Below are 26,515 nucleotides of genomic sequence, written 5' to 3'. Positions count from 1 at the left end.
ATCTGGTACAATCTTTCAGAACTTCAGAGAAATTAAGACTAAGTCAAAACAAGTATGCGGGGGGGGGGGGGGGGGGGGGGGGAACAAACCCAAAACAAACCAACCAAACAAAAAAAAACCCCACACCAACCCTTACTATACTAGCTATCAAAAAAAGAAAAAAATACTCTGGCAAATAAACTTACTCCAAAAATTTTAAAATATTGGAGATAAGTTATTCTCCCCTTCTTTTTATTGTGAGATTTTGGGAAGCAGTGCCATATTGCAGAAAAACAGAAGGAAAACAAGTTTTAACTTATTAGTTAATTAAGTTTCACTACACTTATAATCCCCCACCTCATCCTCACAAACTTCTGCCTTCTTTCCTTTTTTATCTTCTTTGTCCTCTTCATCCTCATCATCCTCATCTGCCTGATCATCACTGTCGTCATCGTCATCATCATCGTAATCACTGTCCCCCCCCTTTCGTCTGCGTTTGCGGCCTGGTGTTGGCGTTTCCAAAGAGTGCTGTTCCTCTCCTACGTCACCACCTCCTGTAGCATCTCTTTTGCCAGTTTTCTTGGCATGAATGATTCTAAGCCTTGAAACACATGACAAGGGGTGAAATTATGGAGTATGTCTGTAGCATAAACATACCTTCCTTCCTATGTGATTGAAAGTAAATCATACATTTTAAATTCAAATTAGCTCTTCTGTTCTAATATGACATTGTATTTTCTCAATATTTATTGCCATTAGTCAAGAAGAAAAATTCAGGTTATAAAACCTCTTAAGCCTCTTACTCAGTTCTGAATAGAATTTCTGTTTCTCCCACATGAATTTTATTGCGTAACTGTTTAGAAGAAATGAAACACAAGAGGGATTTTGAAAAGTCAGGAAAGACAATTAGAAGAAAGAACCATTTCAACTTCTTTATATTTTGTTTTATGCATTTAAGAATATGATCATAAAATACCTGTGTCGGGGGGCGGGAGGGCAAAAACCCTCAGTTGGAAGTATGAAATTATTTACATTTGCATGGCAACAGGAAGGTCGGTTTAAATTTTTTTTTTTCCCACTTCAGATTTTTATGCATTTTATTATATATCATTTGACTTTAGTCCTTTGGTTGATCTTTTTATTCTAGGACATACTTTCTTTTCTGAGACATGTTAGCTACCTACCTAAACTACTAGGAGATTACTCAATCAAACTCTCATTTTTCCTTTTATGAAAGAAAAGGGAAACTTACATACCAGTAATTATGGTTGTAGTAGACCTTCTTCTTCTATAAAAACCCTATAAGACAAGATTCCACACAGCAAAAATTATAGTTCCACCTATCAGGGAGCTAGCAGGCAAACATGCTGAATCACAGGAGGTATAAATAGCCAGGCCTAACCAGTCACTTATAATGCAGACCAAAAATGCAACTGACGTAGAAGAGATTCATAAACATGTGTAGAAAAGACAAAGATTTTTGTAAGAGATGATTGGAAGAAGGTAGGATGGGAAAAGTAGAACGGTAACGACAAACACAATTACCAGTACGTAATTTTTCCTTGTCGTACTTCTCTCTCTTCCCATCCTACAAAACAATATTCCATACAGCAAGTGGCTACAAGTATGATGAGTGTTGTAGAAGTACTGGCTTCTGGGCATACTGACAAACGTATCAGCCTTCCAAAATGCTGATAAACTAAGCCAGTACTCAACAGCACAGATTTAAATGAAGCTGTCACTGCTCAATTGGTAGCAGCAATTTTTAAAAAGACCGTTAGCAAGAGATCATCAAAGGGACTTCTGTTTGCTTGAAAACAGTTGGGCTTTGGTTTTTTTGTGTGTGAGGTTTTTTTGGTCGGTTATTTTTTGTGGGTTGGGTTTTTTTTTTGGTTGGTTGATTGGGTTTTTTTGTTTTTGTGGGTTTTTTGTTTGGTGGTGGTTTTTTGTTGGTTTGGTTTGGTTTGGTTTTTTAATGCAGTGGTTAACCCACTGGAGAATTTAGAAAGTTTTACACTTTCATTTTTCCAATACAAATGGATTTTGAGCTATTTTAGCAATTGAAAATATTTTTTGATAAAAAAAATTTCTCAAGCCTTCCAGTGATTTTGGAAGCAAGTAACATTTTCACGTCTGGTGCAAAAAGCCTTAGTCTCACTGAGTATCAATACTACTCAGGCTTCCACTGAGTTAAGTTTTTTAGAAAAAAATTTCCTTTTTACAGGGGTAACTTCAAATCCTCTTCGTCTGGACTGGAAATTCCTGCCTATACACAGGAATTAACTATCAAACAAAGCCACTAGTCAATGATTGGATTGACTGCTGGGTGACTGGACAATTTTAGAGACAAATTAGACTAAGATAATCTTGAAGACAATTCAATAATAAAGCTGGCAGGTGGAAGTTCAACAACCAGCAAACACCTCTTTCACACACCTAAAAGAAACGAGAAGCAGCAAAAAAGGCTACTTTTGCTGAAAGCAAAAACAGAGATGTAATGCTGTAAAACACTAAAGGAAGCCTGCATGACACTATAAATTATAAGGATGGAAATGAATCAAAGATGCTCTCTTTTAATAGCACCATAAGCATAAGAAGGCAGCAGTCTGTATCCGAAGCAGTGTAGAGGCAGAAACCAACGAGAGCATAACTTAAAAAACGTTCAGGTATTTCAAGAGGCAGCGTAATTTTCCTGCTGCTACTTAGACATATGGCTCACTGAGAGAAGAAAACCTTCACTCAGAAAACTGTCTCATCTTTCTCACTTTCAGGTATACATCAAAACAACATCTGCAACTGTTGAGAGAATTATAAAGTCTATTGGCCTATAAAAAGTGGGTGGCCCATCAGATAATCAGATGTGTGACGTAAGCCTGCTCTAATCTAATCTGTAACGTTTACTAGAGCACAGAAGGAAAATTCACCTTTTGACTTCATTTTCATGCCTTCCTCAATTTTTGCACACAAATATTAACTAGTAGCAAGTCAAAGAAATTCTAAGCATCACACTTTTAACATACTTCAGCTTGAGTCTCAAAAAATGACTTTCCCAAATCAGCATTTCTACCTCCTACCCAAACTCAGGGTGTAATTTTTCCCCTCATGTAGCACTGCTTTTGATATACCATCATCATTTACAGTTGAGATGGCCTCATTGGAAAGAAATTAACTTACAAGAAGTATGCCGTAACACTGGCACGTTAAAAGAACATTGTTGCAGTGAAAAACCTTGTTCTGCAGTATTTCAAGCCTTGTAAAGAAACAGGTATTACCTAATCCTTCAAGTAGCTATATTTCATTTTTATTTCCTTTTATATTGATCAAGCTACAAAAGAGATGTCAAGGAGAAGACATGTAATGGAAAAGGACACGCTGAGATTATGATTACCTAGTTAAAAAACAGCTGAATCACTTCAGATGAGACAGTCTTCTGATTATAGTTGTGATACAGAAAGCACAAAGACAAATTGATTGTATGAGACAGGTGCCTTTACAAAAATGGTTATTAGTATCAAGATTCACATTAAATGTGATAGAGAAGGAATTAGATGCACCTCTCACTGACCATCAGCCCAGGCACCTCAGAATTTAGTTTCCAACCATATATATTATACTTATGAAGGAATTTTGTTCAATATCCTTAAGGGGGGAGGGGAGGGGTGGGAAGCATCCCTATAGGCTTTTATACAATGATTCCTTTTTCCAACCTGGGATTTTAATTTTGCTTTTTTGTATCTTACAAACACAGGTTTTCTTCTTTTCTTTTTTTGTCTCCCTCCGCCCACCCCCCGATGCCCAGTTGAGGAGCTAATCTCATAAAAAGTGAGAACGTAGGCACAAAAAAAACTTAGTGAAAACATCTGATACAGGTAGAATCTTTTCTCATCCCACTTGGATATACTTCAAGACAGTCTGGACATAGTGGTATGAAGATCTACCACAACAAACAGTGGCAAACCAGGCTGAGATGAAATAAACCCATTCCTCAGCATCCATTATTCTACCACTATACACTTCCCATGCATGATGGGCTTGTGTTGAGGGTCATGTAAAGGTTGGTATGCATATGAAAAGAGTACACATCTGCTGATCACATGGCGAGTAGTCAAGAAACCAGATATTCCTATGCAAAACTGTTTGGGACTGGGATGCTTAAAAACTTGACTGAGCTTTGAAATGGATGGGGAAGATAACATGCGTAAGAATGAAGTCTGGAAGCAGAAAAAAAGACCAAACAGAAGACTGAAATGGACAGATTTCTTTTCAGAGAAGCCCCAGAACAGTTCTAAGGGTTTATGAAAAACACCAACTGACAAAATAAAGAAGAAAACATTGTTTAAAATTGATCAAAGGTGGCTCTTCTAAAAAGCTTCTTAGAGTTCATCAGTAAAACAGTGGAAAATCCAAAGATTTTGAACCAAAGATGAGAGAGATGAATCAAGTCCAGTGAATTCAAAGAAGCGGAAGAACAATGTTTCTGAGCACTCCCACAATACTTACGCTCGAAAATAGGGACAGCACTACTGGAACCTGAAATCCACACATGAGGGGAAAACACAAGAAATAGAGAAATGATTGTAGAAAGGAAGAGGGGCTTGGGACTTCAGGGGATAATGCCCACTATTTGAAAGGGAAGAAAAGAGAGATCATGAGGAAAAGGGAGGATCCTACATCTACAAGTACTTACAGTTTGATGGAGGGAGAGAAAGACTAAGCAGTCCCTAAGGAGACAAGGACAGGTAAGGGTCCACTAATGGACAGTTGGCTACATCAGAACTTCAGTAACACTTTTTAAACTATATTCCATAGAAGGGACACAGATGAAGACAGAAAAAAGTATTTGGATTGTCCTAAAAGATAAAATATATTAACCCTGTGCAGACTGGGATCTGCAGCATTAGTAGAGAAAGTCTTTTTATTGGTCTAATTTTTTCCTCTACCTCCCTCTTGTCCTTCTTCTTTACTTCTTTCCTTCTTCCTTCTGAGATACATTAAAGGGAAAAAAGGGAGACATAAGATTAGAAACACAAGTACCTGAAGCAAGGACTAAGAAAGGATTCACCGTTCCTAGTAAGAGGGAGAGATGACTAAGAAAGAAAAGAAAGTAGAGTCTGGCTATGTATTTTTACCCCCTGTGATTCATGAACTTTATGCCTTCTAGCTTCCTGGTAGTTGGAGCCGTTATGCTTGCTGTATGGAATTTTGTCTTGTAGAATGGGTAACAGTGGACATGAAACTGACAACCCTTTAAAAGTTCCAATTTTACCTTAAATAAAAATATAAAAAACATCTTCACGTTTGCATTCTACATATGATCCCTAGCTATAGGTAACAATGCAACATTGACAGATGGGAAACACTAACATAACGTAATATAAATTAGCAAAATTTGATTGGCAATTGTTGTGTGAACATTGGTAATTATGGTAGGTCCAAATAAACTTTGATAATGGCAATAGTGATTTGACAGCTCCTGTAATATTCCAATAAAAACCTTTTACTTTCTTGGACTTGACTTTGCTCCAATTTTGAGGGACACTAACCCTCTGATCTAATGTATCTTTAATAGATTGTAAAAGACTGGTGCTGCGCCATTCTAAATCCACATCCATCTTAATTAAGCAGTTCAGTTACTAACTTCTTGGTAAACCTATAATTGCATCAGCTAATTTTGTCTTTAGAACCAGCTGCCTGTATAGCAACATATCTGAGCAAATGCAAAAAAGCAATGCATTGTAGTATTTAAAGAATCGAAACTTACTTCCGAAGTTTGCCTTCAACCATCCATTTATCTCTCCTTAAGTTTGACATATAATCAATGTTTTTATCAATTTCACTGTCAAAGACAAAATAATCCATTAACCGTGAACTTATGTATCTTTTTCTGACAGACATTTATGTACAGATACTTTGTCTCAAAGAACTATGTTGGAGAAATGTTTAAAATTCAAAATAAATCATTTTAAAGCTAGGAAATTCCAATACTAGGAATGCTGATGTAGCGTACTGCTGTACCTATGTCAGGCTGTCTTTATTTACAGCATCACATAAGCTTTCTTTCCATAAGAAGCACGTCATTCAAAGAATTTGACATTTCTTCCCATAGTTCTAATTCAATGTCAAGCCTACAGATGTATTTGCCACAAAGCATCTAGCCCTGCACTGAAAAAAAAACTTATCACTGGTACATTTATGGTATTCTAACTAGGATCCATGTGATCTACAAACTAACATTCACTTTTCACTGCAGCAACTGAAGAACCAAAAAAAGTGCTTCAGTACAGCGACTGTCTGCGAGCCCATTTCTGAGACATCCCAGCCTCAACAATTTAGCAGGTTAGAGTTGTTTCTATGATGAAAATATAGAAACTCAAGTTCTGAAGGACCATTTCTACAAATCTGACTTAAGAGTTGGTCATCTGCAACAAGATAGTTTCTTACTATGATGAGTTTGATTAATACACACGAACTCTCTTGGACAATACATGCACAGCACTTGCACTGCCCACTTCTGCTATTTTTCAACTTTGGAAAACATGAAGCATCTCTTTCATTCTTGTCTTACACAACCCTGATTCACTTTTGCAGCACGGTATACCAAAAGCAGCAGAACCACCAGGAAACAAAACAGCACTGAATCAGGTGATAATAGACTTTACCACAGTAAGTAAGTACATGGAGGTATAGGTATCCCAAAGACTGGCATTTCCTAAGTTTTTATTGCGTGTTGTTGGGTTTTAAAATGTTGTTTAACATAGGGTCTTTTTTAATTATGAAATGCCAAACATTACTGACCACAAATGAAGTACACACTTTCTTGAATTACCACCCTGATAAATCAGGCTTGCCACCTCAGCTTATGACCCTAGCTAAAGTATTTGGACAAAAGAGGTCTTAAAAACAAAAGGAAAAAAGGGAAAACAGAGTACTGTAGAAGCCTTATACAACTCTCTTAAATCATTCCCTAGAATACCTAGTAAATTTCTTTGTAAACAACCTCAACTTTTACTCTGAAAATAGCTGGAGAAATTCTGGTGCGAGCTTTGAAAACAAACTTGCAGACCAAACATGGAAAAGTTCTACTCTTCCATCATATCAGAAATACATAAAGGTAAGAAGCAGTAACATAGCAAATTTCAGCTTTCATTATAAGAACATCAAGAGTCCTCCCGTGAAAGAACACAGTTTATACACTATTTTTGAACTGTAACATTTTTATAATTTTATCTTTACAAACCTGTTTGGGAAAAAATCTTACCTTACTACACTTTTGCTGCATGCTAACTCATTGACAAGAAAAGCAAGTACTGATGCTTTCTGAGCGGGAGTATGTGCCTGAAAAGCTTTTGTCTTCAAGCTCTCTGTCAGCTCAGTTTGCCCACAGTGAGCCTCCATGAATATATGCAGAATCTCAGACACATTATCTCGATTGATACCAACATTCAGTAAGTGTTCCCCCAGAATAGTTTTAGCCTAAAAAGAATAAAGACATTTCAAACAATCACATTTAAAGATATTATTTTCCTCTGCAGGCTATATTATTGTTTATAAAACAGTGGAGCGGGTTTGTTTGCATTTTTACATAAGGACTTTATTTCGGATTTTTCTTTAAAACTATTCAAACGTAAATCTTGAATAGAGTAACAAATTAGAATGTCTTCACCTCTGAAGTTTTTAAGAGCAGAGATAATATTAATATTAATGAAATAGGTTAAATGAAAAAAAGACACGGTCCAACTGGAACTTGATCAATACTGTTTTGTACAATCATGCTATTTAGAGTTCTAGCGTAGAAAAGAGCTATGTTGGCTTGAAAAAGGATAATGAGAAAGGGAATCATGAATGAATCAAGAGTTTTGATGAAATGACACAGAGAGCAGACTCTGGAGAAAGAAATGGCAAGATTCACTGAGAGTATAACATGAGGGTAAGAATGAAAGAGGAGAAAAAAAGGAGTTAAAAGACATGGCCACAGATGTGGTAGCGCCCTACAAGAGGTCCAAATAAAAACGGGAGAAGGTAGAGAAAATGCCCAGAAATGTATCACTTTTGGAAAATGGGAAGGCTGACAGGGCACAGAAAGTCTTTGAGTAACATTAGAACAGTGACAGCAAAGAGAAGAACTAGGAAAGAGAATGGAAATCCAAATCAGTGAGGTGTCAAAGACGTGTTATAAGAATGCATTCATAAATATAGGGTGTTCACTATGGATTTTTTTTTCTTTTTTTCTTTTTTTTTTTTTTTTTTTACCTTGTATCCTGTAACAAGTCCTGGATCACAAACAGCTGCAGAGACAAGCTTTACAAGCAAGTCTTGTACTTCTCCCGTGCTGTCCCCTATGTTTAGCAAACCCTCTTGAAGAACGCTCAGGGAAGGGACATCCACATTCACATCAAAGCCAAGAACTTTACCAAAGTTACGCAGGAACTGCACTACCATGAGACAATCTGAAAACGTGCTTCCATCGAGAACAAGGCCTGGGATGCGAGGCAACTCTGGCAAAGGCTGAGAAGTAAAGAAAAACAATGAAAGACTCAGTAGTATATTTCAAAAGAAAACTTTTTTGATACTAGCTAGGGAAATTGGCTGATACTTCCGTACGACCTACAGCATGACAATGCTAGAAGGTAAGGGCTCTAGGGAAGCTGCTCCCCCACATCCCATCCAGTAAATTTAATTTAAAGCTGAAGCACATTAACCTTTTCACATATTATAGGAGGCAAGAGATTAATAAATACTTACTTTTTGGCCAGGAGACGCTCTCAGGCTCTATTCTGAGCCAAAATACTATAAAAGGTGGTATAAAAATATTTGGGGGACATAGGGAGAGGAATTCTCTCGAACAGAGAGGGCTTGGAACCTGAGGTATGTCAAGTCCTGAAGGACAAGAACTAAGACCACAGAAGACTGGGAGAGTAATTTTTTTTGAGTAACAGCTTAGAACAGTTGTACATATGAGAAAAGTTCTGTCTGGTGCCTGTGTACTGAGACATGATGCATATTCCTGCTGTAAAAATAACTCAGACTAATTGATTTTTTTTGAAGCAATCATGCAAGTGCTTTTTGGGAAGCAGGCCACTTTCAAACAAAATGCTTTTAATTAACTAAACATATGCTACTTTAGTGTTTGTAGTATCTTGTATTTGTATATATTTCAAATAGTTACCTAATTATCAAGACCAAAAGTTGAATGCTTTGGGAGTGGCTGCAAGAAAAAACGTTATTGTCACAATGGCAAAATACAGAAACAAGAGGCAAGAAAATAAATTTACATTATTATGATTACCTTCTGATCTGCTAAGCACATATCTTCGTTAGGCTTCTTTAGCTCCTTTGCCATTTCTAATTCCAATCTTCGCTGTTCCAGTTTACGTTCTTTATTTAATCTTTTTTCATCACGTTTCTCTTGCTTTAACCGCTCTTTTTCCTTAAATAGAATTAAAAGGGCAGAAAATAAAACCCACGTATTATACTTACAATGGAACAATCTAAGAATTTGAAAAGCACTACTTATGTAATCTTAATAATTACCACAGCAATTAAGGAACCCGCATTCAAGTAAAAGGGAAGGGGGAAACTACAGAAATAGAACAAAATAATCGAATTTGTAAGCAAATCTAAGATTCACTTTTTTCCTCTCCTTTCCACATGGAAATGGGTATTGAGTATGTTTACACTGAAAGATTCTTTGGAGCACCATTTCAGAAAAATGACTGAGTGAAAATACGGTAAAGAACTGCCATACATGCAAGGTATGTGATTTTAAAGGTCCTGCTTACACACTAGTATCATCAATACGCATCTGCTAAAGCAGAGACCACTCAAGAAAGCAGTAGCTGGGAAGACCTCTCTGGACAACACATGGTTTAAAAATTCCTATAATACATAAACCGGATAGCTTATAAAACACAACTGATCTTTTCAACACACATAGCTTCTGGCCTTGAATTACCATGCACTTAGCATGCAATGTGAAAATTGAACAGTCATTAATATCTTATTCTGTACAAGAATACAGGAATAATCAAGTGATGTTGTGGTTTAACCTGGCAGGCAGCCAAACACCACACAGCCGCTCACTCACTTTCCCCCCTCAGCGGGATGGGGGAAAGAATCAGAAAAAAAAGTAAAATTCGTGGATTGAGATAAAGACCGTTTAATAGAAGAGAAAAGGAAGGGAAAATAATAATAATAATGATGAAAAGAATATACAAAGCAAGTGATGCACAATGCAATTGCTCACCACCTGCTGACTGATGCCCAGCCAGTCCCTGAGCAGCGGTCACCACCCCCCTGGCCAACTCCCCCCAGTTTATATACTGAGCATGACGTCATATGGTATGGAATACCCCTTTGGCCAGTTTGGGTCAGCTGTCCTGGCTGTGTTCCCTCCCAGCTTCTTGTGCACCTCCTCACTGGCAGAGCATGGGAAGCTGAGAAGTCCCTGACTAGGGTAAGCACTACTTAGCACCAACTAAACCATCAGTCTGTTATCAACATTATTCTCATACTAAATCCAAAACACAGCACTATACCGGCTACTAGGAAGAAAATTAACTCCATCCCAGCCGAAACCAGGACAAATGAGAAGCCAAGCATCTATTACTTTTCTCTTCCAACACCCTCTATATTGATGTCAGACAGAATGCTATACTAACTATATCTCTCTAACCTGCTAAGACTGACTCTGAATTTGGAGCTCCAACTGCCTTTCCCACCTCTGACGCCAGGGGTTCTGCTGTCACATGCCCAGCGTTGATATGCTGGCGTGCTTACATAATTCGTTACGTACCTTTGTGCAACCGATATCAAATGCAAAATATTGAGTAAGAAACCGTGTGTGTGTGTGTGACGACCCAACAACCTGATACAATTTAAAGGTGAACACACGATACACGCTTTTCACCTGTGGACACAGGGCTAAAGAACCAAGCTAAGCTGATTCATATTATTCAGAATCACTCCCCATTATTCTGTCAGTTTAAGAGGTCACTCTAGTCCCTTCAGTTTGCTGCTACCAAATTTTGCATAAATGAGAGTATGGGCTATAACGTAAGTCAAGACTCAGCTGCGTTTGTAGAATAGCATTAACTGCTGACTTTGCTGTATAGTTCTGTCAGGCCCCATGACTTTTTATTCTTTCGATTCTATACTGAATATTACTAGACCACTGCTGGTAACTGTGGCTAAACATTATAACTGCACAGAGCAGTTGATAACGACCTCTACTACTACAGTCTTTAGTGGATTTTAGGCAAGACAGAGTTCGGAGCTGGACACATGTTTGGACCAGCAATCCTACACTGGCAGAAAAAAGCAGTCATGTACAGAACCACCCACCTGCCCAACTGCTGCTTTGCAGCCGTGCAAGCATCCTTTGTACTGACAGCGCAGGCCCTCCTACCTGTGATGATTTCATAAGGGGCACACTGCTTATTCATGTTTTGCTCCCTTTACCAGCATACATCTTGTACGGAAAATCACAATACACTAAAGCAGCACACAAAATCAGTAACTTTATTTTAAAATGGAAAATACTCCCTGACCTGTTTTTTTTAAAATGGTTCATTGCCTTTTATCTTAACCTATGTCAAGGTCTCAAAGCCAATTGGCATTTTCTACAACTTGTTTTTGACAAGTAGAAACATTCTATGTCAGAAGAAAACACGAGAAGTACATAGGGATATTTAAGCGGCAACATATTCATTTGCAGTTATGATTAAAAATGCAAACCTTAACCATGCTAAGTTTCATGAATGTATTTAGAAATTACTTTTATTGGCTGCAGTTAACATTTACTATTTTATTTCTATTAGAGTAAGGATATAATTACAGCACTGGATCAGACTATACACCCATTTAGCCTGGCATCTTGATTTCCAACAGTGGATCAGGTGCCTAGGGTATGATACCCTAAGCACTCATCAGCACTACTCAGCCAATTGTTCACCCAACCTATTATGCACTTGTCTCGCTGTATGCTGGAGGTGTTGTCCAGAAGGATACTGTCTTTGATACTTTTGATACTAGTATCAAAAGCTGTGCTAAAATAATAAAAAAACGAACATCTACTGGCTTCCCTTGGTCAACTAGATGGGTGACCTTGTCATGAAAGGAAATTAAGTTGGTTAAGCAGGACTTTCCCCTCATGAACCCGTGCTGGCTATGACCAACGACTGCATTGTCTCTCAAGTGTTTTTCCATAATTCCCAGAATAACCTTCTTCATAACTTTACCAGGCACTGAAGTGAGACTGACAGGCCTGTAATTACCAGGGTCTTCCTTCTTTCCCTTCTTGAAAATTGCCAGCTTCCAGTCAACTGGGACCTCTCAGATTCCCAAGACCATCGAAAAATAATGGAGAGAGGTCCCACAATAACATCAGCCAGCTCTTTCAGTACCCTGGGATGAATCCCATCAGGCCCCACAGCCTTATGCGCATCCAGCTGGAGCAGTAAGTCTCCAACAAGTTCAGAGTCGCCTGGGAGTTCATCATCCCCCCAGTCACGGTCTTCCAACACAGGGCTCCGGGCATCCCAGGGCCCATCATCGGTGTTAAAGACAAAGGCAAAGAAGGCATTAAATGTTTCTGCTTTTTCTATGTCCCCATTTGTGAGGTGACCGACCTCATCAAGTAACGAACCAATGTTATCTCTGATCCTCTTTTTGCTGTTAACATATTTTAAAAAGCCCTTTTTGTTGTCCTTCACTGCCACTGTCCTGGCAGTACTAGCCAGCTTGAACTCTAATCGAGCTTTGGTCGCACAAATTTTCTCCCTACAGTGGTGAACAGCATCCCAACAGTCCTCCCACGTCGCCCGTCTTTGCTTCCAATGTCCATACACTTTCCTTTTCTGCTTAAGTTCTAAAAGAGGATCCCTGCTCAGCCAAGCCGGCCTTCTGCCGCACTTGCTTCCCACACTTTGGAACTGCCTGCTCCTGCGCTCTTAAGAGATGGCTCTTAAAAAGCGACCAGCATTCATGGACCCCAATACCTTCAAAAGCAGATTCCCAGGGGACCTTAATAACTAGCTCCTTCAGCAGCCCCAAGTCTGCTCTCCCCATACCCAGGGTCGAAGTTTTGCTGGCAGTTTTTCTCCTATCACCAACGATTTCAAACTCAACCACTTCGTGGCCACTGTGACCAAGACAGCCACCAATCACCACTTCGCCCACGAGTCCCTCTCTGTTTACAAACAAGAAATCTAGGAGGGCACCTTCCCTAGTTGGCTTAAGAGTTAACCCTGAAATTCTTCCTTGCACTGAAGTATTATTTCATTTTAATTTGTTTTGGTCTGTCATTTTCATTTAAATTTATTAACATATCTAAAAGAAAAGTTTTAACAATCTTTTTGACAACTAGATGCTATAAAGATGGTTATTTTACTTCAATTTCTTAGCTATCTGTACTTTATTTATAAAAGTCTCAGGATATACAGAGATAAAAAAAGTCTCAGGATATAGAAAAATATATAAAAAGTAAAATAAAAAAAAGTTAGCAATTATGCTTTAGCATTGATAGTCCCCCTTAAATTAGTATCAGGGTTAAAACTGAAGACAGCCTCAGGATTAATTAAGATGTAAATTAGTTTATCATGGTCTAATAAAAGTTTCATCAATCCTACTGTACAGCTCTGTTTTTTTCATAAATGCTATTCCATCATGTATTTTTTAGGTAATTTTTTTAAAGCATCTATAATGCAACATAAACTACTGTATTATCTCAAACCAATGGAGCTAAAAAAGCCCGAGTTGTTTTAGCTAGTAACATTTCATTTACTGCAGTGTAACCTGAATAAGCAGGATGTGGTATTCCTGTACGAGAGGCTTCTTCTCAGGCTACCTCAGTCATGAACATAAGCAATGTGGTTACAACTGCTTTTCAAGGCAAAACTAAAGACACTTCCCTCATTTCCTTCTGCAACCTTCTAATGAAATTGAGACCTCTCAACTGGTTATAAGAACAAGTGCTATTACAAAAACACTGTTATATTCACTTAAGAGCAGGGAAACTTCAGTGTCTTTCATGCGATAGTGTGGCTAAGAGTAAAAACTTAACTAGTTAAAAGGCCTGATTAGTCGACTCAATGAAAATATTTTGATGGACTTTGGGTTAGGTTGTGCTGATACGGACTAACAGTGTTTCTTGAATATTTTTTCCTCCCCTCTAAGTAAAGCCTCTAGAAAAACATTTCCATTTTGCAGTACTTTAAAAGGAATAGTTTAATTCAGTTGCCCAACAAATACCCAATTTAATAGCACAGAATGTGTATTTAATCTTTAGCATTAATCCTCAAAATAAGCAAGTGTTATTAGGTCCTTTTGTGATATACTAGATTTATATAAATGAAAGCAGCCACCAGAATAAGAAGCACTCATCATAAGTAAAGGGCAGCTATTTTGAAAATAGTCTTATCTTCAGAAACAAAACAGAACAAAAAATCTATATGTTTAGATGATCAGCATTAAAAGAAGTCTGAAATTTTGGAAAGTGAAATCAACCAGGTTTTTGATATCAGCTTAATGCCACTATGTTCAAAAAAGAAAACAAGTTAAATAAATAGATTTAGAGATGGACAAAGTAAAATGATTGTACACAAAATGACACATACGCATTTAGGACTTTAGGCTTCTCTATCTCTTGGTTCAGAGTTTCTGACATACTTTTAGAAAAACCAAACAAGAAATGAAGCCCCTATTTTCTGTAGCGCAGCAGTACTTTCTACTGAAGGAGAAAAAATAAAATTATTAAGGCATAACAATCCTATTTGCTTGGTTTCGTTGTAGTCCAAATCTAGAATCATCTACAAAAAGCACAAGTTCTAAAAAGCCTGGACTGGAATATTTTTACCCCCGGATAAGTATTACGGAAGACTTGTTCAGCAAGTCTGACAAGTCCTTACTCTTCTATACACATGAACAACACGAAGAAGAAAAAAATAAAACTTCCTTTCCAGGAAATACTAAGGACTCTAAAGTGACCATGCAATTATTGGTTTCTTGCTCAGAATCACTGAGGATGGAAGGGACCTCCTGAGATCATCCACTCCCCATTCCCATGTGTATCCTGTCCCGCCATCATCCCCCCCAAGCAGTATCTGCTACAGCAGGTTGCAACTCCACAACCTACCTGGGCAATCTGTGCCAGTGCTCAACCATCACCCTCAAAGTAAAAAAGTTTTTCTCAAGTTTAAACAGAATTTCCTGTATTTCAGTTTGTGCCTGTTGCTTCTTGTCCTGCCACTGCCACGTATACAAATGAAATTATACATACAGGTACATCAAAGACACTGCTCTTCTACAGATCACTGCAGAATGAAACCATGAAAAGGTCAAACTTGCAGAGATTAATACTCACTTCTGCTTTTTTACGTGCTTCCATGGCTTTCATAAGCATCATATGTTGTCTTCTCCTTTCTCGTTCCTATTGAAGCAGGTAAGATTAGAACAAAACTAATCCACATTTTCAAATCAGTAAAAAAGCTGAGTAACAAATTTAGCATTAATAGACAAGTCACAGTAAATACTAAATATAGGACAAGAATGGCCAAGTCTGTGCATGTTTTAGTTCAGGTTTAGAAAGCAAATACAAGAACAATCAAAAGCAAAAAGGTAAAGCAATGAACATGGAGACAGTGTAAAAAAGAAGCATACAGATTTACTTATGGTCAGTTGTGATGCTCCTTCATAAGCTGGCAGAACAAAAAGCATAATGGTTGGCTGGAACAGGTCAGTTACCTTACATCTGCTATTACGGAACTTGCAATTTACTTCTTCAATAGCCAATTCAGCAGAAATGTTAAACTGGTCATTTTCAAACATTGCAAATAGTAACATTTTTGTAACCAAGCAACAAATTAATATGATTAATTTTCTCAGCTCTAGATCAGTTTTAATCAAGCTAGTGGTGGCGCATATACATATGCAATGACACTTGCATTTACTGATGCCTGTCCCTCAATAAATTATGTCACTAACTTCAAATGCATTAAGGAGCTGTATTCTAGAGCATTTAGTATGGGTTTTTTGCCTTAAAAGCTGTAGAGTAAATCTTGGCCCCAGGAGAGGCTATGGGGATTTTACCATCTAATTCAGTGAGGCTAGGATTACGTGCTAATGTTTCATTGTATACTTATCATATTATGTATTTACCACTGACTGAAAGCTAATTTCCTCAGTACCTTACAAACTTAGGAAAGACATCATCCTAATTTCTAAAATAGGTTAATTCAAATTGTATTTAAAATGTCTGGATTCATTCCTAGTGGGAATGGGACAAGGCTTGCAAAAATTATCCAAGGGCCTACCTATTAATTTCGCATTAATTATTCCCTGATTTTATACAGTAGTCCAATTTCTACTGGGACATCAGCAACAGATTTCTGGTTAAAAACCTCATTTATTTATTGCCATGTTCGATTTATATGCATGTTCAAGACATGTCTTTTTTTTTTTCCTTAACAGACAAGACAAGCAGATGTATGCAATGCACTGTGCTGTAAAGCCATGCAGCAGTATGTAATATGACAGCAGCCAGTGCTACATTTTATGCATTGCTATGACAACCATATCACAACCAAATCACAATGCGGTGTTAGATGTACAAAAATAAACATACCCATACCATATCTAGTCTATGCCTCTCCAACTCCTGGTAGAAAGAGTTGGCACAACATTATGAAACAGAAATCACAAAGTCATAAAACCACTTTATAATCCCCCAAAAGACCCCAATACCAAAGCAAAGCAACAAATCGTAAGATGAAAGAAAATTTGTGCAGGAATCAAACCCAGAAATTTTAAAAAGGCATATTTTGAAGATTTCCGCCACACCCCCACCCCCCATATAACTTAAGTAGCAGTTCACAACTGGCATTCTGTCTGTTTGGTCAACTGAATGTATACCAACCTGGTGTTTCAGAAGAACAGCTTGCTGCCTTCGCATCTCTTTTTCCTTAAACAAAAGAACAAAAATGTATTTAAAATACCTATCAAAATTTACTTACCACTTGCACATTTTTGCCACACTAAAACAACACATCTGACTTAAATTCTTACTTCCCCACCCCCCAATAACTGACCACAGAGAAATATACATCATATACATGACAGCGAGTCTATTGAGTTGGGAGTTCCATGTTAAAATACACCAAGAATGCCAAAGCAGTAATAGAAATACATATATAAACTGTATTTTCCAACGTTTGTAAGAGAGTTCTGTAGTCTTGTATAGATACAGCCTAGAAAAGACTATGCTTGTTGAGAAGCAACAAAGTTTTTTGATACAGTGTGCTTAAAAGAATATTGTGAATAATGTTACTGCACAAGCGTTTTAATTTATGCAAACCAAGCATCATGTAAGCCAAACTCATGGTAACGGCACACAAGAAATTACTGTCTCTCTATATATTGATGTGTGTAAGTATAAGAGAGTGTGTGTGTACGTCACACGTACACAACTTCTCTCTGTGTATGCTTCATGTATTTATTTAAACATATGTACACGTTATTCATTTGCCATCTCTATTTACAGTTTCATTATCAATGAATATTCTTCCAAATTTACTGCTTTTATACATCAACACATATTATGCACAATAACACAGTTCTTGTTTTTGGAGCTCCTCTAAACTAACCTTTATTCGTTTTTCGGCCTCCAATAATTTGGCATTTGCTGCTTCTTCCTTCTTTTTCTTTTTTGCCTGTGCATGCAAAACAGGTCACACAACAGCACCATCACAACTTGAAAATAATCTGACTAGAAATAAAGTTACGTGCCTTTTAAGTTCAAAACATCATCACATATTGTGTACATTGCAACAGATCAATTTCCCAATGCAGCTTTCATAATCAATCAATTCACAATTCATTTACTTTTTAAAAATTAAGCCAGAATTTCAAGTCCCACTCAAAATTACTTCACCTGGCTATTACAACTAAGAAAGTAAGTATACACAGAAACAATAAAATATAAACGGTAAATAGATTACCATTAATTTTTCCATGAATGGAGACATGAAAACTAGCCATTTATCTTTGCTAATATACTAGCAAACTAGTATAGTATACCAGTATATTCTAGCATATATTTGAACTTAGTATTTTAAATCCACTGCACTTCATATAAAGCAGAGCATGATACTGCTGTAACATCCTATTATTGCAAACTTGTCTTCTAACAAAGGAATAGTTACGATGTTAACTTTAGCAAATACAAGACTACTCGTGTAGAAAGTCGCGAACTCAAGTGAACATTTGCAAGATTTGGGTCGCAATTAATATACATTTTTTAAGAAAAATATTTTAAGACACGTTTTTGAACTGGCTTTTGCAAGTCCAGGTTGTTAGAGCTGTTATATTTAGTTACATTCCTAACTGCATGCTAACTGCATGTGTTAAAATGACTATTGAAATACAACATTCTTTAAAATGGCAATACAAAAGTTATATTTGAGCCATTATTTTTACCTCTAAAATTTGCTGAGCTCGAAGTTCTTTCTCCATTCTGATCTGCTGGATTCGCTTAATTTTTTCCTACAAGGGGAAGAAAGTTATTTCTTTTTAAAAAAACAACATTGAAAAATAAATTTGCTTTTCTATTTTAAAAAATGACCACGTGTATACATACATACTTTTTGTTATCGAGTCTCACACCCATTGTAGTCAATTGTTCCCATATAACAATGTATGCTTAGAATTTTTACTAGCATTAGAAGATGTCTGGTATATGCCTGAAGGAGCCAACACTTATTTAGGCATAGGTGCTCATGTTTAAGTTGTCATAGTATTTTTTTTAAGAGCTTTAAGAGGACCAGATTAATAACAATGTAAGTAAGCCGTATTCAAATCCTAGCTGGCAATGGTGGAGCTATTTAGGAATGAATGGAAATGGAAGCTATGACATGAAAAACGTGTGTTGATGTGATGTCCCTGAATAAGAAACATGGGGTTCTGTGAAACCACTATTTTCTGCCTTGGTTCTAGCAGCCTTTCAGTTCATTATGGTACCATGGGCAACATGTAGAATCTGAGTACCGTGAAACCCAAAGCACATATTCTGTCAGACAGTAATAGTCACCCACATGCAATCTGGATAATATATTCACAGCTAAGTACACTTCAGTTTCTCCAGATTTTTAAAGCATTCAGGTAATTGATGATGAGTTTGGATGCCTTAATATGTAGTTTAGGGGATTGAGTTTTATACATGCTGAAGAGTGAAATAAAAAAAAAAAGTAACCAAACAGCAGCCACAGGCATTTCAGCATGTTTCATCATGGTAAGAAGAAAATGATCGAGCTAAGCACTCCACAGATGGATGCTGTGTAACCATATTGTAATTTATTCTTTTTCAGGAATTAGTTCCTAAAATCTGAATAAAGTCTTATTACATTGATTTAGAAATGCAAACATTGCAAGCTTTAGGATTAGTTCACATTTCCTGTGCTGCATAGGTTTTGTCTGTTAAATAGTAATAACCTAAGCTCATATTAAAAATTTCTTGGCACGTTATTTGAGGTTTTATTATCTCACTGTGACTTAAGCCACAGTGACTAGGAAGGGACCATGATGACGAGAAGAGCTGCAATACATTCAGCTAGACTTGCTGTAAAGTTTTAACAGCAAAATCCAGACCGTGGAAAAGCCCTGCAAGCTGGGAGGCCTAAATCAGAAGCCTGAAATGGAGCTCAATGCTCTTCTCTGGAACAGCAGATGTTTTCCCAACGATGAGGGTAAAGCCCATCTGTATGGACGACATTGTTTTCTTGTGAGCTGGTCTGAAACTCTAGAACATGGACTAGTCTAAAATTTTGCTCTCTAGAGAACACAGTGATGCATATACTTTATTGAAAAATAACTAAAACCAAAACCAAGTCCCTAAGAAAACATAATCTAAAATACTTAACAGAAAAGGAGCAATCACAGAAGAGAAAGACATACAAAATTTCCTGAAGAATAGAGCTCCAATACAAGAAGACCACATGAGGTCTTACAAACTTCAGGCAAATCTTAGCAGCTGCTTAAACTGTTGAGAAGTCCAACATAAACTACCTTATCCAGCAAATTAATTCGGGGGCCTTGTTTATACAGTGTTGAACTTTTATTTTCAACATGCAAAGCTCACAGCATGGACCTTAAGTCTCTATTATCCCCCACTATACTTTACAAACAAAACTGTACATAAGTTGAGAGTATGTACTATACTCTCTCAATTCCACAAAGGCTAGAGTTAATACAGAACAAACTTTCCAGTACAGATCAGAGTAAAGAAATATCTCAGAGAAGAAAAGTAGTATTCTACACATTGGAATCATGAAAATTTTATCAGTTTATACATCAAGAAGGAATATGGTGATGATAAACAAGGTCTGGATTTGATGTATTCACCAATTAAGCAATTCTTGCTCCCTGCACACCTAAGAATGTAAGGACCACTTTATAATCATAGGGTGATGTGAACTGATACAAGTCCAGTGCTCTTTAAAAAAAAAAAAGTCTGCGTTATTTGCCTTTTTTTAAAAAGCATGGGTTGCCTTCAGAAGTGGAAACTTTGAAGCTGTCACTATCTACAAAAGTTCAGAATGGCTGAGGTTGGAAGGGACCTCTGGAGGTCACCTCGTCCAAGCCCCCCTGCTCAAGAAGGGTCACCTAGAGCCAGTTACCCAGGACCACGTCCAGACAGCTGTTGAGAACCCCTAAGGCGGGAGACTCCACAACCTCCCCGGGCCACCTGTGCCAGTTCTCAGTCACCGCCACAGTGACAAAGTGTTCCCTGATGTTCAGAGGGAACCTCTGTGTTTCAGCCTGTGCCCCCTGCCTCTTGCCCTGCCGCTGGGCGCCTCTGAACAGAGCCTGGCTCCGTCCTCTTCCCGCCCTCCCTCTGGGTGCCAGCACGCGTTGGTGAGATCCCCCCGAGCCTCCTCTTCTCCAGGCCCGGCGCTCTCAGCCCGTCCTAGTTTAACTCATAGATGGCAGAGTGACAACTTCTAGCCCACTGGCTACTATACTGAGCGCTTTCTTAACGGAAAAATCTAAACAGTTACCAACGATTAATTGTTATCTATTCCTGCAATATTTAAGGTAGTCTGCAGTAACACCAATTTCAGTTAACTACTTTAAAAAAAAAAAAAGTGTGTTAGGTTTTACTATCTGGATTTCAAAGATGTGAAAGGCCTTTAAATTTTCATTGGCTTTTTTAACACCTCAGGATGCCACTTACAGGCAAAATAATGAGGGATCTGGTTTTCTAGTACTATTTCTAAGTGGTGGGATGATGAGATCTTACAAAGACACTGAGGTGCTGGAGCGTGTCCAGAGGAGGGCAACGAAGCTGGTGAAGGGCCTGGAGCACAAGTCTGATGGGGAGCGGCTGAGGGAACTGGGGTGGTTTAGCCTGGAGAAGAGGAGGCTGAGGGGAGACCTCATCGCACTCTACAACCACCTGAAAGGAGGTAGTAGCCAGGTGGGTGTTGGTCTCTTCTCCCAAGTAACAGCGACAGGACGAGAGGAAATGGCCTCAAGTTGCGCCAGGGGAGGTTTAGATTGGACATTAGGAAAAATTTCTTCACCGAAAGGATTGTTAAGCCTTGGAACAGGCTGCCCAGGGAAGTGGTGGAGTCACTGTCCCTGGAGGTATTTAAAAGATGTGTAGACATCCTCTCTTCCCATGTCCAACTTCAAAATTTTATTTAGAGCTAAAAATACACATTACATTACAAAGTAACATATCATCAAGTGCAAATATTCGTAGAATTTCATGGAAATTTCAGTAAAAGTTTCCATCACAAATAAAAGGTATTGGTTTTAATAGTAAATGTTCATCCTTCCCATCTCAATATATGCCTTTAATTTAAGACTCTATAAATATACTATAATAAGAATATGAACATTGAACGTAAAACAGCTAATTCAAACAGTATCTAGACATTCTGGTTTAAAAATAATTAAATGTACTATCTGTACTATGCATACACATACTAATTCAACACTAGTACAGGTTGAATTGGCCTACTGAAGCCAACTTTTCGTACTTTTAGAAGGTTCTATATACTTAGTCTCTGCCACTGTAAGAGGGTAAAATCCTAAAGCAGTAACAGTACTGAACACAAAAAATGTCTTTTCACGGAAAGCTAAAAAACTTGTCCTTTGACTGCTACCAGACGAATTTCCGAACTCTGCAGTAAGTTTCATACTGAACAAAAAACCAACCACGCAAATATATTTTCGGATGCAAATTATTCCCTTTTAAAAATGTTCAGATTCCCAACATACATAATTTTTCACTAATTTGTTAAAATCAGTTGTTAAAAAAAATTAAAAGCCTGCTTCCGTAAGTAGCTTCATTTGGTAAACTTTATATGGGCTCACTTGTATTGGAAGTATTTGCTATGACAGTATTTAACAATACTTGTATGTTTAAAAACATGTATTAATTCACTGGCATACTGAGATACAACCCTTCGCACACAACCTAAAACGACCGACAGCCAGCCAGAATCACTGAAGAAGCTAATTACACTATTCCAGTATTTACATAAACAGATATAACACTGTTTGTTTTCACAGAACCAAATAAAGGAAGATCACATCACTTTTGTGGCAGGTTTTTCTAATTTCTTTCTGATATTGGCAAGCAACTACGTATGTTGGGTGGCTTAAATCAACACAGACAGAAATGGGATGTCCTGACCACATAAACAACTAAAGAGTTTAGAATTTTAAATAATACACACTGTGTGCTCTTTTAAAACTAGATTTTAAAAATTCACTTTGTAATCAGCATACTTAATAATTTACTAAATAATTAAAATGCACCTAATTCAATAATTCAAAACATAATCTAAAGAGCTTATTTAGCAATCACATAAAGTTTACCTGCTGCTTCATTATCTTTATCTGCTCCTTTTGCTTTCGTTTTTCTTCAGCTGCCATAATAGCTAACAAACAAAAGCAAACAAAAAATTAATATCAGCAGAACATGACAAAAGACAGGTAACTTTTCATTAATACTTTTCAAAATAATCTGCTAGCATACACAAACTTCCACAAGTAATACTTACCTTGCTGTTTTTTCGCTTCTTTGGCCGCTCGAGCTTGTTCCTGCTTCTGGAGTTTTCTCAGTAGCTTTATTTGTGCTGCTTGCCTAGCTATTTCTGTTACAAAAAGAAAATATTAAGTTCATAAAAACAGTGCTGTCCAACAACAAAGATATAGCTCATGTTCCAGACATCTGCATGAGGTAAAGATAGAGAAAACAGTGGATTTGTTTTGCACACATTTATTTTGACAACATTTCACTATCAACTACCTTTAGTGGTACCTCATGTATCAGTAACTACATCAACAGCGCAAATGAACATAGATACTTACTACATAAAAGAAAATACTGTTTTTGGAGGAAAAGATATCTATTAAGTGATAGCATCAGGCCAATAATGCTGCTTCATTTAAAAACTAATTTCTTCTTTCTTCTTAAGGTAGAAAACATTTGTCTTGGAGTACTAAATCAACATTTTATTCAGAAAGCATGGAATTACTCTTTTCCTTATAAGTCACCTCATGTAATTATCTAATCCTTTTTATCAATGCAGTAAGAGCACACTCATCTGGGTCACACTTCTCTTTACTGTGGCTACGTACAGACAGCCACTCTTCTGCTAATCAGTAACTTCCTGAAGCATTCTACTACTTTAAGTGAGAATATTTATGAAATTTGGATGAATTGTGCATGGACACTGATGTAAGACAGCTGTAGGAAGGATTTTCTGGAGGTTGAATTCAGCTTGCTCTTCAAAGGACTGAGGTCCAAGACCTCTTTGATAGCATTCTCCAAAATACTGTCAGCTTCTTGTGCAACGACCAAGACGCAGGCAGACATATGGAAAATCCATGTAGAGATAAGATGATGCTGTAGATAGCAAGGGTAGTCTGAATAGGTACATGACAACAGGGAAACCTTCAGGGCCAAGGGGAAACCATACAGAAGGAGAAAGTACACCTTAATCGAAACAGAAGGTGGAAGTTAGATTTTACGTTACAGAGGAGAACTTAAAACTATGAACTATATGGAAAGGCCAACAGATGCAGAGGACCGCTTAGTCTGAATTGACACAATCCATGAGGAGGATGTAGTTAACGTTCAGCATGTGTTTGAAAAGGACACATGGGAAACAAACATCTATACTGCAAAAAACAGGGACGACAGATCAGACCACCTGTATTTCCATTCAACTAGTATATGCTGTATCGAGCAAAATTTAAGGGCTTCTAAATCAAGCCAAGAAATCTAAAAAGAAATTAGGGAAACTAGAATTCTTGATATCAAATGACAATCTAGATGTAATGGACATCTCAAGGACACAGCAGAAGGATAATTAATAATACATGGTGTTGCCAGGTACCAACGTTACAGGAATATCAGAATGAGATGTACAGGCAGAAGACCAGCACTATGCAAAGTGCAGCATCAAGTCACATAGCATAAAAACAATGAATGAAGAGACATCTATGTAGTCCATTTGGTGGAAGCTGTACAAAAGCAGTCTTCAAGCATGCATACTTCAAGTGAGCAACCTAGAAGCAATTCAAAAAAATGTGTACTTCTCCAGGTAAACATCGAGCCACATTTAAAAAAGGAAAAAGGTAGTCCACGTGTGGCTCTTCAGAAAAGGAGGCCATCATAGGAAAATGGGGAGCGTGTAAAAAATGAAAAGCTTGTTCAAATAAGAACAGGAAAGCCTATGACACACCAAACTTAAAAGAATGAGTTAGAAAGGCTAAAAAAGAATTTGAAGAGCACCTTGCAAAGGATGCCTGAGCAAACAGTAAAAGATCTTTACATACATCACAACAGGAAGCCAGAAATGCAATCAGTGGGACCTAATGATGAACAGGATAGGAAAAAAGAGCGTTAGAAAAAAAAGTTACTGAATTCCTTGTGCCAGTCTCTACTGCTGAAGATATTGGGTAGATTCCCCTACTCAGTGCAGACAGGTGAGAAGAGCTAGATGTATTTGAAGTAAATATAAAAGAAGTATTAAACCAAGAAGGAAAGTCCGATGTTAACAGTCACCAGGATGGGACAGAGTAAGTGGAGAAATCTGAAGGAACACTAACATGAAACCATAGAGACATTGATCTGGGTGTGTCCTGGTTTCGGCTGGGATGGAGTTAATTTTCTTCCTAGTAGCCGGTATAGTGCTGTGTTTTGGATTTAGTATGAGAATAATGTTGATAACAGACTGATGGTTTAGTTGGTGCTAAGTAGTGCTTACCCTAGTCAAGGACTTCTCAGCTTCCCATGCTCTGCCAGTGAGGAGGTGCACAAGAAGCTGGGAGGGAACACAGCCAGGACAGCTGACCCAAACTGGCCGAAGGGGTATTCCATACCATATGACGTCATGCTCAGTATATAAACTGGGGGGAGTTGGCCAGGGGGCAGCGATTGCTGCTCAGGGACTGGCTGGGTATCGGTCGGCAGGTGGTGAGCAATTGTATCATGCAGCACTTGCTTTGCATATTCTATTATAATTATTATTATTATTATTACTATTTTACTCCATTTCAATTATTAAACTGTTCTTATCTCAACCCATGAGTTTTTTTATCTTTACTCTCATGATGCTCTCCCCCATCCCTCTGAGGGGTGAAAGCGAGCGAGCGGCTTTGTGGTGCTTAGTTGCTGGCTAGAGTTAAACCACAACAGGGTGTTTACCGTATTACTAACAACAGCCACTGTGTCACAGGATTGGCGAGTCTCATCAACAACAACAAAAAAAAGGCTCTAGCAGAAGTCTTGGAAACTGCAGATCAGTTAGTATGATTTTCCTTTCCTGTTGAGGTGGTAGTCTTATTGTACATATTATGTCTTATATATACTTACTGAGTACATTATAAAACACCATCAGTTCAGACAGTCGGCATAGATTCTACAAAGAGAAATTCTGCCTAATTTTGGGTTTCAATGAGAGTGTCAGTAACAGGGAGATAAAGAGAATCATTAATGGACATAATGTATTCGGAATTTCAGAAAGTATTTGACTAGGTTTTAAGTCAAACATTATTAATACAACTATGCTGTTATGTCACTGAAGGAAAGCTTCACAGACTGAAAGCTCTTTAAATGATAGCAGGCGAAGAGCAGAGATCAGCAGTCACCTTCTGTGATGAAGAAGAATTAGTAGAGGGTTTCTTCACAAATCAATATTAGAACCAGCTTTATTTAATATCTTTTTTCATCAATGAAACCTGTAAGGGGGACTGCAAAGTTAAATCCCAAAATGTGAACAAGATATTAAGCATTCTGGAAAATCCAAGGCTGTGCTAACAGCAAGGAACTCTGGAAGAGCCCTGCAAAACAGTGGGCAAAGGTAGTAGAGGAACTTCATCGTAGATAAATGTAAGGTACTACACCTAGAAAAGAAATACTGAGATTAGAGGACACATAAGAGGATCAAAGGGATGGAACAACTACTTTCTGAGAAAAGACTAAAAATACTTGGGCTTTTCAGTTTGGAGAGGAGAAGACTAAGGACAG

General features: G+C 37.7%; 1 protein-coding gene across 31 annotated transcripts in view; it reads right to left on the bottom strand.

The window, feature by feature from the left end:
* The window catches only part of BAZ2B (bromodomain adjacent to zinc finger domain 2B), a 162,485-nt gene that overhangs the window by 18,361 nt on the left and 117,609 nt on the right, over positions 1–26,515 (bottom strand). For 22 of the 31 annotated variants that reach the window (XR_012674018.1, XR_012674019.1, XM_075152564.1 and 19 more), the window contains 12 exons: positions 23,040–23,132; positions 22,855–22,916; positions 18,448–18,513; positions 17,616–17,681; positions 16,889–16,933; positions 16,598–16,630; positions 15,338–15,403; positions 9,266–9,406; positions 8,230–8,484; positions 7,238–7,452; positions 5,741–5,815; positions 337–580 (listed from right to left, as the gene is read on the bottom strand). Coding sequence is in view for 29 of the 31 variants with exons in the window: in XM_075152564.1 (XP_075008665.1) it covers positions 337–580; positions 5,741–5,815; positions 7,238–7,452; positions 8,230–8,484; positions 9,266–9,406; positions 15,338–15,403; positions 16,598–16,630; positions 16,889–16,933; positions 17,616–17,681; positions 18,448–18,513; positions 22,855–22,916; positions 23,040–23,132 (1,361 nt within the window). In the remaining 2 variants the exon portion in view is untranslated. The remainder of the gene's footprint in view (positions 1–336; positions 581–5,740; positions 5,816–7,237; positions 7,453–8,229; positions 8,485–9,265; positions 9,407–15,337; positions 15,404–16,597; positions 16,631–16,888; positions 16,934–17,615; positions 17,682–18,447; positions 18,514–22,854; positions 22,917–23,039; positions 23,133–26,515) is intronic. The other 9 variants (XM_075152570.1, XM_075152571.1, XM_075152580.1 and 6 more) reach the window with 2 other exon arrangements.

The sequence above is a fragment of the Calonectris borealis genome, chromosome 6 (assembly GCF_964195595.1).
Source record: "Calonectris borealis chromosome 6, bCalBor7.hap1.2, whole genome shotgun sequence".
NCBI classification, from domain to species: domain Eukaryota; kingdom Metazoa; phylum Chordata; class Aves; order Procellariiformes; family Procellariidae; genus Calonectris; species Calonectris borealis.
This window is presented reverse-complemented; position numbering and strand designations above follow the sequence as displayed.